Source organism: Oryx dammah, unplaced genomic scaffold (genome assembly GCF_014754425.2).
Source record: "Oryx dammah isolate SB20612 unplaced genomic scaffold, SCBI_Odam_1.1 HiC_scaffold_18, whole genome shotgun sequence".
In the NCBI taxonomy this organism is placed as follows: domain Eukaryota; kingdom Metazoa; phylum Chordata; class Mammalia; order Artiodactyla; family Bovidae; genus Oryx; species Oryx dammah.
Window position 1 is genome coordinate 112,132,788 of NW_024070202.1, and position 12,980 is coordinate 112,145,767.

A 12,980-nucleotide genomic window follows, 5' to 3' on the forward strand; every position below is an offset into this window, starting at 1 on the left:
GGACGGGCACTCGGGCGGCGAGGGAGGGCGCTGGCAGGCGTGGAGGGAGGAGCCCGGGGAAGGTGGCGCGCGGGGCGTCGGGGGGTGGGGTGGGGGAGGAGGTGAGGAGTTGAGGGGAGAGGAGGGGGCCTGCTCGGGGGAGGGGAGCCAGCGTCTGGGCTGCGGTCTTTGAATCACGAGGCCCCGCCAGGAGTGTGTGTGCGTTCGCTGCGTTCCGGCGGCCTTGGGGATCCAGTCCCCCGACTGTCGATCGGTGGGGTCGGTCTGGGAGGCTCCGGCCCTGTCCCGCTCTCCAGCGGTTCCCGCTCGGACCCACCCCGATTCGTACCTGCTCCCCCCACCCCCACCCCACAGTCCCTCGGGGCCGCGGGGCGAGCCCAAAGGAGACCAGGCGCCGGCCCCGGTGCCTGCGAAGAACTTGACCTTCAGAGTGGAAATGGGGGTCAGGGCTTCCAACTAGGTCACCTGGGACAACGCAGGGCTGGTCCGGGGAGGAGGTTCAAGGGTGTGGCCGGAGTAGCGCATTGTGAAGGCCTGAAGAAGCCAGGGCATCATCCAGGGGAGCCCCTGCCTCCCCCGGGGGGGAGGGGGTTAGTCCCCTGGGCGTGATGGGCCGGAGCCTCTTGGCCGGCTGGAGGGATGCCCTCAACCCTCAGAGGTCCCTGCCCTGGGCTGTGATGTTTCTCTGCAGCCTTGCCACTGGGACACCCCAGTCCCTGAAAGCTCCCCATATCCCATCCTCCTCCATCTAAACTGTGGGCTGGTTCTTCCAGGCCTCCCTCCCTAACCTCCTTCTCCAGTCTCCTCAGGTTCCCTAGAGCAGGGCATGGGGAGGGAGATTGGCTCTTGGAGCAAAGAGCAGGCTTCCCTGACTGTCCCCACCCCATCACCCGGAGGGGATCCTAGGGGACAGAGAGGCATGGTGAGCCGCAGGGCCACACCAATGTTTCTTGATGTCTAGGATGAGGGAGACAGGGACAGGGGGTACCTGGAGGAGTGCAGGGTTCCTTGAGGTCAGCTGTGAAGGGCCCTTCTACCTTCCCTTCTGGATGCGCTGCTTCAGCCAGCAGGGCCGGGCCTGCTCTCTAGACCGCAGGATGGCCCTGGGAACAGAGCACACGGCTGTGTGCCTGTGCGGGGCCAGAGCACCCACGTGTGTCCTTGTAACACCTGCAGTGGAGTGTGAGAGCGTGAGGTGCCGGAGGGTGTGAGCGTGAGGTGCCGGAGGGTGTGTCCAGGTATGCGTGTGTGAGAGCTGGGGACAGCTGGGTGTCCAGGGCCTGACCTGGGACCTTTCCAGAGACCCCATCCAGGAGCTCCTGGAGAGATTCACTGCATTCCCTCTTGGCCCAGAAGAATGCCTGGCACAGCTCTGGTTCCTGGCAGCCACCTCCTCCTCCCACCACCACACACACATATCCCCACAGGTGCAGTGACTGTGTGGGATGTTTGGAGTCAGGCACATCAGGCCTGGGGGCTGGAGGGTTATGGGATACCAAGCCCAAGCCACTTTCTGGCCTGGGTGTCCTGGGAGCTGGTAACCGGTAACCAGGATGTAACCAGGATCCCCCTGGGGACCGGTAACCAGGATGTAACCAGGATTCCCCTGGGGAGAGAGCTGCTGCTGGCTTCTAACCGGATGCTCCGATTATTCCAGATTATTCCATCCGGTTGCCTGGCCCCCAGGGCTGGGAGAGCTGTCTCCAGGGCCCCTCTGCCTCCTGCTGTTCCCCCTTCCTACCCCAAGCACTCTTCTTTGAGGCTGGCTGTCACTGCCCTGCCTGAGCTTCCTGGTTCTGGATCCCATGAATCCTAGGGGACCAGGGTGGACCCAGCTAGCCACACGTCATCAGTAAGATGTCAGTAAGATGTCAGACCTCACAGAGGGACCCCTGGCCCCAAACAATCCAACCACCCTGGAAACCCCGTTCCTTCTGCTCACCGACCCTCATTTCTGGAGTGCCTGGTTCGTGGGGTTGAGGGGGACAGGAGATACAGAAAAGGGACAGGGGAGAGTCTCAGATACTCTAGACTTGAGGGCTGGAAGGCCGTGGCCTTGTGACTCAACCCTGGTATGGGGTCATGGCTCCCCTTGAGAATCTAATAGAAGTTATCGAACTGTCATCAGAAAAGCATGCACACATACAATTTCAAAGTATTCATGGAGCCCCTGTCCCACCCCCCATGATTTCCTGGAGGCCCTGAGGTTTTTACTAGTAAGGAAACTGAGGCCCAGAAAGAGTGTGGTTTGTCCATGTCCATAGTAGTTGGTGGTAGGGCCTGAGAGTGTGGGCTATTAGAGGCCCAGAGTATCTGGCTGTGGCCCTTCATTACACACACAGACACATACACACACACGTGGATCCCCTTATTACACACACACACATACCAGGAGGGGCACTCTTTCCAGGGAGTGTGGGTTATCAGAGGCCCAGAGTGTCACACACACACACACACACACACCCCAGGAAGGGCACTGTTTCCAAGGAGAGTTGGCATTGGAGGGGACCGTGCCATGTGTAGGCAGGTCCAATCTGTTTCTGGGCAGCTGGTGCTCTGGGGCACAGGGCTGAGATAAAGCCTGCCCAGCCTCCCAGGCCTCGCCCTCACTGCCTCAGGCTGCCTTGGACCCTCGAGGCCAGGCTGCAGCAGCCGCCACCGTGTGGGGGCCAGGGAGCCCTGGCCTGGCCTCTCTGCATCCCTGCCATAGCACGACCTCTACAGAGCCTCAAAGCTCCCCGACAGGTGACCAGGGGTCACCATGCTGCTCCCTGCCCTCCTCTTTGGGGCGGCATGGGCACTGGCTAATGGGTAAGGAGCCCACCTTGGGGCCTTCTCCTCCCGCTCTGAGATTAGGACCTTCTGGGGTGGCCAGACTCCCTCCTCGTCCCCCTCAGCCAGCTTAAGTCAGCCTCCTCTTTGGTAAACTCTCCCGGGGAGTGGGGTTGCGGGACAGGGCCTCCTGGGCAGAGGGGAACGGTGGCCGCAGCTGTTGGTCCCCGTCTGTGGGCAGGCGGTGGTGTGAGCGGACAGAGACCGTCCTGGTGGAAGAGGAAGTCACCCCCCGTCAGGAGGACCTGGTGCCCTGCGCCAGCCTCCAGCATTACCAGCGCCGGGGCTGGCGGCTGGACCTGACCTGGAGTGGCCATGCGGGGCTCTGTGCCATCTACAAGTGAGTGATGAGGAGCCCGCTGGGCTGGCGAGAGCAGTGGGGGTGACCTCCTGAGAGCAGGGGAGGACTTGGGGGTGGCCTGGAGATGCAGGCGTTTGGCAAGCAGGTCTGAGGTGGACTCAAGGGGGGCCGAGTGGGGGGAACGGGGTGATGGATGAGTGGGCACATCCGTGGGCAGCACCAGGCAGGGTCAAGATGCCTGCTGCCTCTGCCTACCCCTCAGTCCGCCTTCCTGAGATCATTCTCACTTTGGAAATTGACACCAAGAATGGAAAATTACACAATAAAGCCTCTTAGAGAGCAGGTGACCAGAGGCGATGTCCCAGGCCATTCCCAGGGATGGGGCTGAACGCTGCTATCTTGTTCCCTCCCCCTGCTCCATGGACCCAGACCCCCAGAGACCCGGCCTGCTGCCTGGAACCGGACAGTGAGGGCCTGCTGCCCAGGCTGGGGGGGCACCCACTGCACCCTAGGTAAGTGTCCAGGATCAGCTCAGATCCGGGGTTTCCTGGAGGCAGCAGGCTGCCTGGGGAGGGAAGCCAGGTCCAGGCGGAATGTCTGGGTCCACCCCATTCTCTCTTTCCTTCCACCGCAGCCCTTGCAGAGGTCAGCCCTGAGGGCCACTGCTTTGCCACCTGGCTGTGCAACCCGGGGGCAGGCTCAGTGAACGCCTCTGCAGGAAGCCTGGAGGAGTGCTGTGCCCGACCTTGGGGACACAGCTGGCGAGATGGCCGCTCCCAGACCTGCCACCGCTGCTCCAACCACAGACGACTTGGTGGGTCCCCAGAGTTCCAGCCTGCGTGAAAGGCACAGCCCCGGCCAGCAGCCCCTCCCTGACAGGCACCCCACTTAGAATTCTTGAGCTCTGGGTCCCTCTGTGGAGCCCACTGCCCTCTTTGCTCAGACAAGCCGCCTGCCACCTTTGGTCATCATTGGTAACAGTGCACTGACCACCTCTGCCCCCCTTCCCACGCTCAGAAGTCACTGTTAGTGTATCGTCCCCAGGCAGCACGCCCTCCCCAGCCATCCTGCAGCCCCTGGCGGGGGCCGTGGCCCAGCTCTGGAGCCAGCGCCAGCGTCCCTCGGCCACCTGCGCCACCTGGTCCGGCTTCCACTATCGCACCTTCGACGGACGCCACTTCCACTTCCTGGGCCGCTGCACCTACCTGCTGGCGGGCACGGCTGATGCTACCTGGGCCGTCCACCTCCAGCCCAGGGGGCATTGTCCCCAGCCTGGGCACTGTCAGCTGGTGAGGAGGGAGATGGATCCGGACACAGAGAGGAAGCTGGACACAGGAGGAGGAGGGCCACTGACTTTGACACTTCCTTGACGTGTCACCACCCCCCTCGCCCCCGCAGGCCCGGGTAATGATGGGACCAGAGGAAGTGCTGATCCGGGGTGAAAACGTCTCTGTGAACGGGCGGCTGGTACCCGAGGGGGTGTCTCAGCTGCTCCCTGGTAAGGCGGGTGGGCACCAGGAGGTGGCCAAGGGCCCCATTCGCTTCTCTGGGACAGTCTGTCCGTCCGCAGGGCGTGGGTCAGAGTGCAGCTGAAGTTGGGCAACTGGGTGGGCGCCCACAGCCTCCCGACACCCCCACAGCTGTTGGGAATCAGCATTTGGAGATGAGGGAGCCCGCTGAGATGCCAGGAGGTCGTGGTCCTCATCCTCTACCCCTGCAACCCGCCTCCTCACAGGGTGATCTGGGGAAAGTCCCTCTACTCACCCCTGCACCCAGGCCTCAGAGGCAGGGCTTTTGTGCTGCTAGATGGATCAGGCTCCTCCCAGAATTCTGTCTTGCTTGGGGTCTGGGGAGTGAGGTAGGGGTGTGTGTGTGTGTGTGTGTGTGTGTGTTGTAGTTTACCTGTAGTTTATTTTCAAGAGTGCATCCATAGTGTTCATGAACTTCTCAAAAGAGGTCTGTGATGGGAAACCAGTGGCTTCTGCTTTAAAAGGTATAGGGTGCAGAACTCTCTAGAATAGTGAGAAGCCCGTTTCTCCTTCCCAGGGCAGTCTGAGCCCCGGTGTGAGGGTGGGAGGGGTGGGACTGTGACTCCCTGCTTCTCCTGCCCAGGGCTCAGCCTGCAGTGGCAAGGGGACTGGCTGGTGCTGTCGGGGGGTCTGGGGGTTGTTGTGCGGCTGGACCGGTCCAGTTCTGTCTCCATTTCTGTGGACCGAGAGCTCCAGGGACAGACGCAAGGCCTCTGTGGGGTCTACAATGGCCGGCCTGAGGGTGAGTGGGGGTGAGGTTTGGTTGCTGCTGTGGGGAGGAAGGGGAGACAGGAGTCCCCAGACATAGCTGCTCTGCCTCAACCTCCCCCAGATGACTTCCTAGAGCCTGGCAGGGGACTGGCTGCGTTAGCTGCCACCTTTGGGAATTCCTGGAGACTCCCAGACTCAGAGGTGAGACTGCAGTGCTGGGTTCCCTCGCTTTCTGCCTGCTCACCCACCTGGTCACCAGCAAGCTTTGGTTCACTAGCTAGTTATCTAACCTCCTGCCTGTGGATTCACAGTGATCCTGGTCCCCCACATCCACTTAGGCTTGCCACTGGGCTGTCCTCCACGGTCCCAGGATGTCTGGGCTGGTGGCCATGAGGGCGGGGTCTTGAACCAGCTGCCAGGGCAATGGCCATTTTCCTGATGTCCTGGTTAATATCCCTCATCCTGGCTCCTTGGCCTGACTCCGATTGTCCCCAGCTTGGGTGTCTGGATGCAGTGGAGGCAGCTCAAGGCTGTGAGGACCTCCTGAGGGACACAGAGACAGGCACGGAGGCTGGCCAGCTTCAGGCTGAAGCCCAGGATGTGTGCCACCAGCTGCTGGAAGGCCCATTCAGAGAATGCCACACCCAGGTATGGATGGGAGTGGAGGTGGCATCAGGCATTAGAGAGGTGAGGAGTGCTAGGGCGGTGTCAAACGGGGCCCCTGGTCCTGCCACCAAATTGCTTTGGAGCATGGGTCAGGGCACCTGCCCTACTTGCCTGATTTGATCTCTGGGAGATGGGACGGCCCCAATATGTTGTCTCTAAGGTCCTTTGCAGTGTTCACCGCTTGATTGTAAAACAAGGGCGTTTGAGAAGCAAAAGGAGGGAGGCGCTGGATGCTGGTTGCTGAAGGGCTGTCTTGTCTTGGCAGGTCCCTCCTGCAGAGTACCATGAGGCCTGCCTCTTCGCCTATTGTGCTGGGGCCCCAGCGGGCAGTGGACGGGCAAAGCGGCTGGAGGCCGTGTGCGACACCCTGGCTAGCTACGCCCAGGACTGTGCGGCGCGGCGCATCGCAGTGCGCTGGAGGAAGCCCGGCTTCTGCGGTAGGGCCACTGCCTGCCCGTCTCTGCCCAGCCTCTGGCCTCCCCTCTCTGTGGAACCGGGGGATTGACCGAGGGCCCTCGAGTGGCTCCTGTTTCCCTGAGGTGGGGTTCCACTAGTGGGCTCTGGCCGGAGGCGGGGAACTCCTTGGGTCTTACAGCCCAGCCCTGTACCCCGCAGAGCGCCTGTGTCCGGGGGGCCAGCTGTACTCTGACTGCGCCTCGGCCTGCCCGCCCAGCTGCTCGGCAGTGGGCGAAGGAAGTGAGCGGAGCTGCGGGGAAGAGTGCGTGAGCGGCTGCGAGTGCCCGCCAGGTCTCTTCTGGGACGGCGCCCTGTGCGTGCCTGCCGCCCGCTGCCCCTGCTACCGCCGACGCCGGCGCTACGAGCCCGGGGACGTCGTGCGCCAGCTCTGCAACCCGTGGTGGGTGCGCGGGCCTAGCGGGCCCTTTCGCGGGGGCTGAAGGGCTACCCGTAGGTGCCTTCTGACCCCTCTCTTATGCCATCTGCTCTGCAACCTGCCTCCGTTTGGGGGGAGCCTCCCTCGCAAGTAACCTGTGACCTCTCAAGTTATAATTGACGGTCCTGCTTAAAAACCCAGCGGGCGACCTCCGTCAGCGGACCTCTAGTCCTAACGGGGGGGGAAGGGAGTGCCGGGGGATCAAAGTGTTGGGGGGGTGGGGGTGAGAGTCTTCAGCTCGGTACCGTCCCCAACCCCGACCCCCGGCGGCGCGGACCCCGAGCGCGGTCTCTCCACCCCTGTGCCCACAGCGTGTGCAGGGACGGCCGCTGGCTCTGCGCGCAGGCGCCGTGCGCCGCCGAGTGCGCGGTGGGCGGGGACGGGCATTACGTCACCTTCGATGGGCGGAGCTTCTCTTTCCGCGCCCGCGCTGGTTGCAGCTTCAGCCTGGTGCAGGTGTGCAGCGGGACAGACGGCGGGAGCGGAAGCGGGGGGTCGTGACAGAGCCCTGGGGGCCCTCGTAGGGGTGCTGGTGGGGGTGGGGGGAGAGCAGTGACTGTAAGGAAACCGCTGAATAAAGGAGACAGCCGTCCAGGAAAGATGGCAGCCACACACCCCGGAGCCTGCCGGGTTCTCGCCGCCGCCTCAGGTTCCCGTGGGAGTCTCGCTGTCGGCGCCGCCCCAGGTCGGGGGCGCCACGCAGAACCCACTCGCACAGCCCTTTCTCACAGATGGGACGGCTGGGCTTGTCACACACGCTCCTTTCTGCAAAACGACCCCGGGGCCGGCGGGGGGTGGCAAATAAAGAAGGGTCCGCCTTCGTCCCCAGCCCTCCTCCCCCAGTAAAGTGAGGTGACTTCCCAGGTTCCGGCCGGGCACCTTCTTACACACGTAGACACAAACAGGGGCTCCTGCGACGCTCTCATACGTGTGCACCCTTGAGGAGACTCAAGAGACGTGAGCCTATGTCCCCACAGGGAGGAGGGGGAGGACGCATGTTGCCCGAACCCGTGCATGCGCGCGCACGCACACACTCACACACTTCCACATGTGCACGTGCTTACACACACACACTACCACATGTGCACGTGCATACACACTTTCACATGTGCATGTGTGTACACACAGTCACACACACTTCCACATGTGCACATGCGTACACACACACATGCTAGTCCTTGGTGCAGGTTAAGCCCCTCACCTCACAGAGTGTGGCTGGCTGGCAAGTGGTCAGCACAGTTCTGTGAGAGCTGTCCGGAGTGTGGGCTATGGGCGTCCAGTAAAACAGGAGAAGGCCCAGGACGGACCCTCCCGCCCCACCCCCACCACGTTCCTCACCATCTGCCCAGGACTTTGCCAAGCGGCAGCTGCTGATTGTACTGGAGTACGGGGACTGTGATGCTGGGAGCTGCCTCCAGGCCATCTCTGTCTCCCTGGGGGACATCCTCGTCCAGCTCAGGGACTCAGGTAGCCCCAGCTCTCAGCCCCGCCTTCCAGGCCTTCTGCACCCAACAGCCCTCCGGAGTGGCCTTCCATCTCCCCTCTCCCCGTGGACTCCGCCTCTGTCCAGCACTTTCTGTCCACACCGCCCTGTGGTTCCTGAACCCAAATTCTCCAGCTAGACTTCCACAACCGAGGTCATTGCCTCAGCTTCCCCTTCACTCTGCCATCTCTGGAAGATGCAGAAAGGCCTGTGGCGATTTTCCCAGGCGTCTTCTGCCTGCCCCATCTCAGGGGAAAATACAGTTAAAGGGTTCTGAAGGAGCTGAAAGGCTTCACGTTATACCTAGTCCAGGCAGGCCCTTCCCAGCTCCTCCTGCACACTGACTCCAAGGGCAAAAGCCAAGTGGGTGCTAAGGGTCCCATGGGGGTTGCTCGGGTGGGATGGGTGACCTCCCAGGGGTCACTTCGGTTCCCCTTGCTTAGGGTGAGTGGCCCACCAAGACAGAGCTCCCCACCTCCTACCCTAGGTCCTTCCCTTTCTTAGCACTGTCCTGAAATGTGCCTTCCCTCCACCTCATCGGCCTAGCCCAGCCCTTTGGGGGTGGCCCCCTCATAGACCTCCTATTCCAGGAGCTGTGCTGGTCGACGGTCAGGATGTGGCCTTGCCCTGGAGTACAGCTGGGAGCCTCAGTGTCTCCCGGGCCTCTTCCTCTTTCCTGCTGCTGCGCTGGCCTGGTGCCCGCATCCTCTGGGGAGTGTCTGACTCTGCAGCCTACATCACCCTGGACCCCCACCACGCCCACCAGGTGTGCCCAGAGGGCAGGTGAATGGCTGGGCCTGGCCGCTGTGGGCCTGGATTTGACTGTCCTCTGCCCACTCCTGCGGCCCAGGTGCAGGGTCTGTGCGGCACCTTCACCCGAAATCAGCAGGATGACTTCCTGACCCCTGCCGGCGATGTGGAGACCAGTATCACCGCCTTTGCTAGCAAGTTCCAGGTGGCAGGCGGGGGAATGTGCTCCTTGGAGGCCAGCACCCCGCTTTCCCCCTGCAGCACCCACACTGAGCGCCAGGTTTTTGCGGAGGTAGCCTGTGCCATCCTGCGTGGCCCAACCTTCCAGGTAGCCAGCTTGGGGGCACTTGTCCTGTTTGCCCCTGTAAGATGGGATCAATACCTGCCCTGCCATCCTTCTGGGCTCCTGGAAGGGCCTTGCTCCAAGCCATGCCAGGGCTGTTGAGCACCGGGAGGTGGCAGTGGGGAATCCATGGGGAGGAGCTGACCCATTTCCTCGTCTCCTTCCAAGGAGTGCCACGGGCTGGTGGACAGGGAGCTGTTCCACCTGCGCTGCTTGGCAGCTGTGTGTGGCTGCGTCCCTGGCCGGGACTGCCTGTGTCCCGTGCTCGCGGCCTATGCTCGGCGCTGTGCCCAGGAGGGTGCCCTGCCTTCCTGGAGAAACCGGACCTTCTGCCGTGAGTCTGCTTAGCCAGCCAGCTGCACCCTTACACTCCTTCCAGCACAGGGGGATCCAGGGGCTTTGCAGCAGGGGAGGGTCCCAGAAGGATCTCTGAGCTCCGCAGATTGCTGACTTTGCTTTCTTTCGGAGGCAGGGGGGCAGAGCAGCCCCTGACTTGCATGTGTCTCTGTGCCCAGCTGTCCTGTGTCCCGGTGGCCAGGAGTACCAGGAGTGTGCCCCAGCATGTGGCCACAACTGCGGGGAGCCTGAAGACTGTGGGGAGCTTGACAGCTGTGTGGCCGGCTGTAATTGCCCCCTGGGGCTGCTGTGGGACCCCGAGGGCCAGTGTGTGCCCCCCAACTTGTGCCCCTGCCAGCTTGGGGCCCGTCGCTATGCCCCTGGCAGTGCCGCTATGAAGGACTGCAACCACTGGTGAGAGCGGAGACCTGTTGGGGGAGGCAAAGAGCTTGGGGGTGAAAAGGTGGAGCTCAAAGGAACAGGGTGACAGATGTCAGGAGGATGGCATGCCCATCAGAGCGCTGATCACATTCCTCAGTTGTGGAGCACTTTAGGGCTTATAAAGCACCTTTATGTACATTACCTTATTTAATCTTATTTACTTCTTGTGTGCGTGCTAAGTTGCTTCAGTCATGGGATTCTATGGACTGTAGCCCTCCAGGCTCCTCTGTCCATGGGATTCTCCAGGCAAGAGTGCTGCAGTGGGTTGCCATGCCCTCTTCTAGAGGATCTTCCCCACCCAGAGATTGAACCTGTGGTCTCCTGCAGTTTCTTGCCTGCTGAGCCACCAGGGAAGCCCAATACCCTAATAAAGTAGGAAGTAGAAGAATTGTTGCCATTTTGCGGATGAGGAAACTGAGGTGCAGAGAGGCTAAACAGCTTGCAGAGTCACAGAGCTTGTTAATGACAAAGGACAGAACACAAGTCTCTGAATTCCAGTTGAGTGTGGTCCAGAGGCTCCTCTAAGAGTTAGGACATAAAGAGAAGTTGCAGACCTACAGACACTGTGCCAGAGTCCAGGGTTTGGTGGGTGAGACTTAAGTGAAACCCTTTTCCCACTGGTACTGGGAGTAGGGTTGTTCAGTATCTTAGCCCCTCCCCAGAGCCCAGAGAATGGCCCTTATTGTTGTTGGGGCAGGCTGGCAGTGTGTAATCCCAGATGTGGCCAGGTGCTTGTCATACTTCTTGTGCTTGGGGCAACTGGGGTTTGGGGTGAGACACTCAGGTCTCCAGCATCAGAGCTGGATCTTCCCACAAGGTTAGGGGCTCTGCACCCCCTGGGATCCTGAGGCTGTCCCAGGGCAGGTCAGGGCCTGGAAGTGAAATGTGTCTTTCCCCTGCCTCCCAACCTCCGGCAGCGTCTGCCAGGAGAGGGGCCTCTGGAACTGCACTGCTCACCACTGCGCTCCGCCCCGGGCCTTCTGCCCCGGTGAGCTCGTCTATGTCCCTGGAGCCTGCCTCTTCACCTGTGACAGCCCTGACGCAGACCGCCCCTGCCCACCAGGCAGCCCAAGGGGCTGTGTCTGCCCCCCAGGCACCGTGCTGCTGGTATGTCTGGGAGGGGCTCCGTTAGCCAGTGCCCTGCCCTAGCCCCTGGCCGGGTGTAGCTGGCAGGGAGGGGACACCAGGCAGTCCTCCCTGGAGCCCCTTGTCCCTGGCCTCTGCTAGGAGGAGCGCTGCGTGCCTCCCGAGCTCTGTCCCTGCCGTCACGGCGGCCAGTGGTACCTGCCCAACGCTACAATCCAGGAGGACTGCAACCTGTGGTATGTAGGCCCTGCCCTGTGACCTGTGACCCTGCGACCTAGTGACCCCTGGCTGGGGGTTGGGATGATGGGTGGGGCGGGATATTCAGACAAGCCTGGACAGTGGAAGCTCCCAGCATCTCTCTGACCTGAGCGTCTGTCTGCCGTTGCCTGGAATCTGGACCGATGCCTCCCCGGCATTCAGCCCGCCCCACCCCCCGCCCCAGGTCCTGGTCTTCCTGATGGTTTCCTCTCCCCCGTTGCCCACAGCGTGTGCCAGGGGCGCCAGTGGCACTGCACGGGCCAGCGGTGCGATGGACGGTGCCGGGCGTCAGGCGCCCCTCACTATGTGACATTCGACGGGCTGGCCCTCACCTTCCCTGGGGCCTGCGAGTACCTGCTGGTGCGAGAGGCCAGCGGCCAGTTCACAGTCTCCGCCCAAAACCTGCCCTGTGGGGCCGGCGACCTCACCTGCACCAAGGCGCTGACCGTGCGGCTGCAGGGCACCGTCGTGCACATGCTCAGAGGTGGCTGTGACATTGGAGGGTGACGTGGGCCAGGGAGGAGGGCCCCCACCCGGGTGGCGTCACAGCTCTGTGGGGACAGCTGAGGCCTGGGGTTTCCCACATCTCCCCACTGCTAGCCATCAGTCCCAGGGTGGGGAGCTGCTGACTCTTCTCTTGGTTGGGAATCCAGATTCTGGAAGGCTCCAGGAAATTAAAACCCAGAGAGGTCTAACGACTTGCTCCAAGTCACAGCTGGAGAAGCAAAGGAAAGGCTGGAGGGGAGGGAGGCTGGGAGGGCCTCATGGGGATCTCGGAGCCCCTGGGCCCCGAGGCCGGGCCTGAATGCCTCTGCTCCCCCACAGGCAGGGCAGTGACGGTGAACGGGGTGAGCGTGACGCCTCCCAAGGTCTACTCGGGCCCCGGGCTGAGCCTGCGCCCCGCTGGCCTCTTCCTGCTCCTCAGCACCCGCCTGGGCCTCACCCTGCTCTGGGATGGAGGTCAGCACCCCATCCCCCAGTCATCTGACCCACGCCCTGCAGCTCCCTCCCTGCAAAGTCTTCCTCTTGCACACATCTGATCGGAGTCTCCAAATTACGCTTTTGTCATTATATCTTTCTGCCTTATGAAAGCAATACCTCCTCGCCAAAAGAAACAGAAAAAAACAGCAAGTTTTAGAGAGAAGAAATAAAAAGAAATCTCCTAACAGCCCACCACCCAACCCCAAGCAGCGGGTGATTTAGAAATAACTTGTTACTGAGAAATCAAAGGAAATTCAAACGGCCCCTGGTGTGGGCAAAGTCGTCTGCAGTGATGCCTCTGGGGCTGGAGGGTGTCACAGTCTGTCCTGGACTCGGCAGTCCGCCCTCTGGAGATTTTCCGTACCCCACCT

At 61.8% G+C, this 12,980-nt stretch overlaps 1 protein-coding gene across 1 annotated transcript in view; it reads left to right on the plus strand.

Moving 5' to 3' along the window:
- The first annotated feature begins 6 nt into the window (after positions 1-6).
- The window catches only part of LOC120877873 (SCO-spondin-like), a 54,315-nt gene continuing 41,341 nt past the window's right edge, over positions 7-12,980 (plus strand). The window contains 21 exon segments of the mRNA XM_040260306.1: positions 7-2,811; positions 3,014-3,172; positions 3,563-3,645; positions 3,768-3,947; positions 4,178-4,422; positions 4,532-4,631; positions 5,246-5,404; positions 5,495-5,574; positions 5,869-6,021; positions 6,305-6,476; positions 6,655-6,895; positions 7,243-7,387; positions 8,281-8,398; positions 9,005-9,180; positions 9,265-9,492; positions 9,676-9,841; positions 10,023-10,257; positions 11,202-11,391; positions 11,512-11,606; positions 11,856-12,112; positions 12,454-12,588. Of these exon segments, the coding sequence (XP_040116240.1) occupies positions 2,762-2,811; positions 3,014-3,172; positions 3,563-3,645; positions 3,768-3,947; positions 4,178-4,422; positions 4,532-4,631; positions 5,246-5,404; positions 5,495-5,574; positions 5,869-6,021; positions 6,305-6,476; positions 6,655-6,895; positions 7,243-7,387; positions 8,281-8,398; positions 9,005-9,180; positions 9,265-9,492; positions 9,676-9,841; positions 10,023-10,257; positions 11,202-11,391; positions 11,512-11,606; positions 11,856-12,112; positions 12,454-12,588 (3,367 nt within the window). The 5' untranslated portion in view covers positions 7-2,761.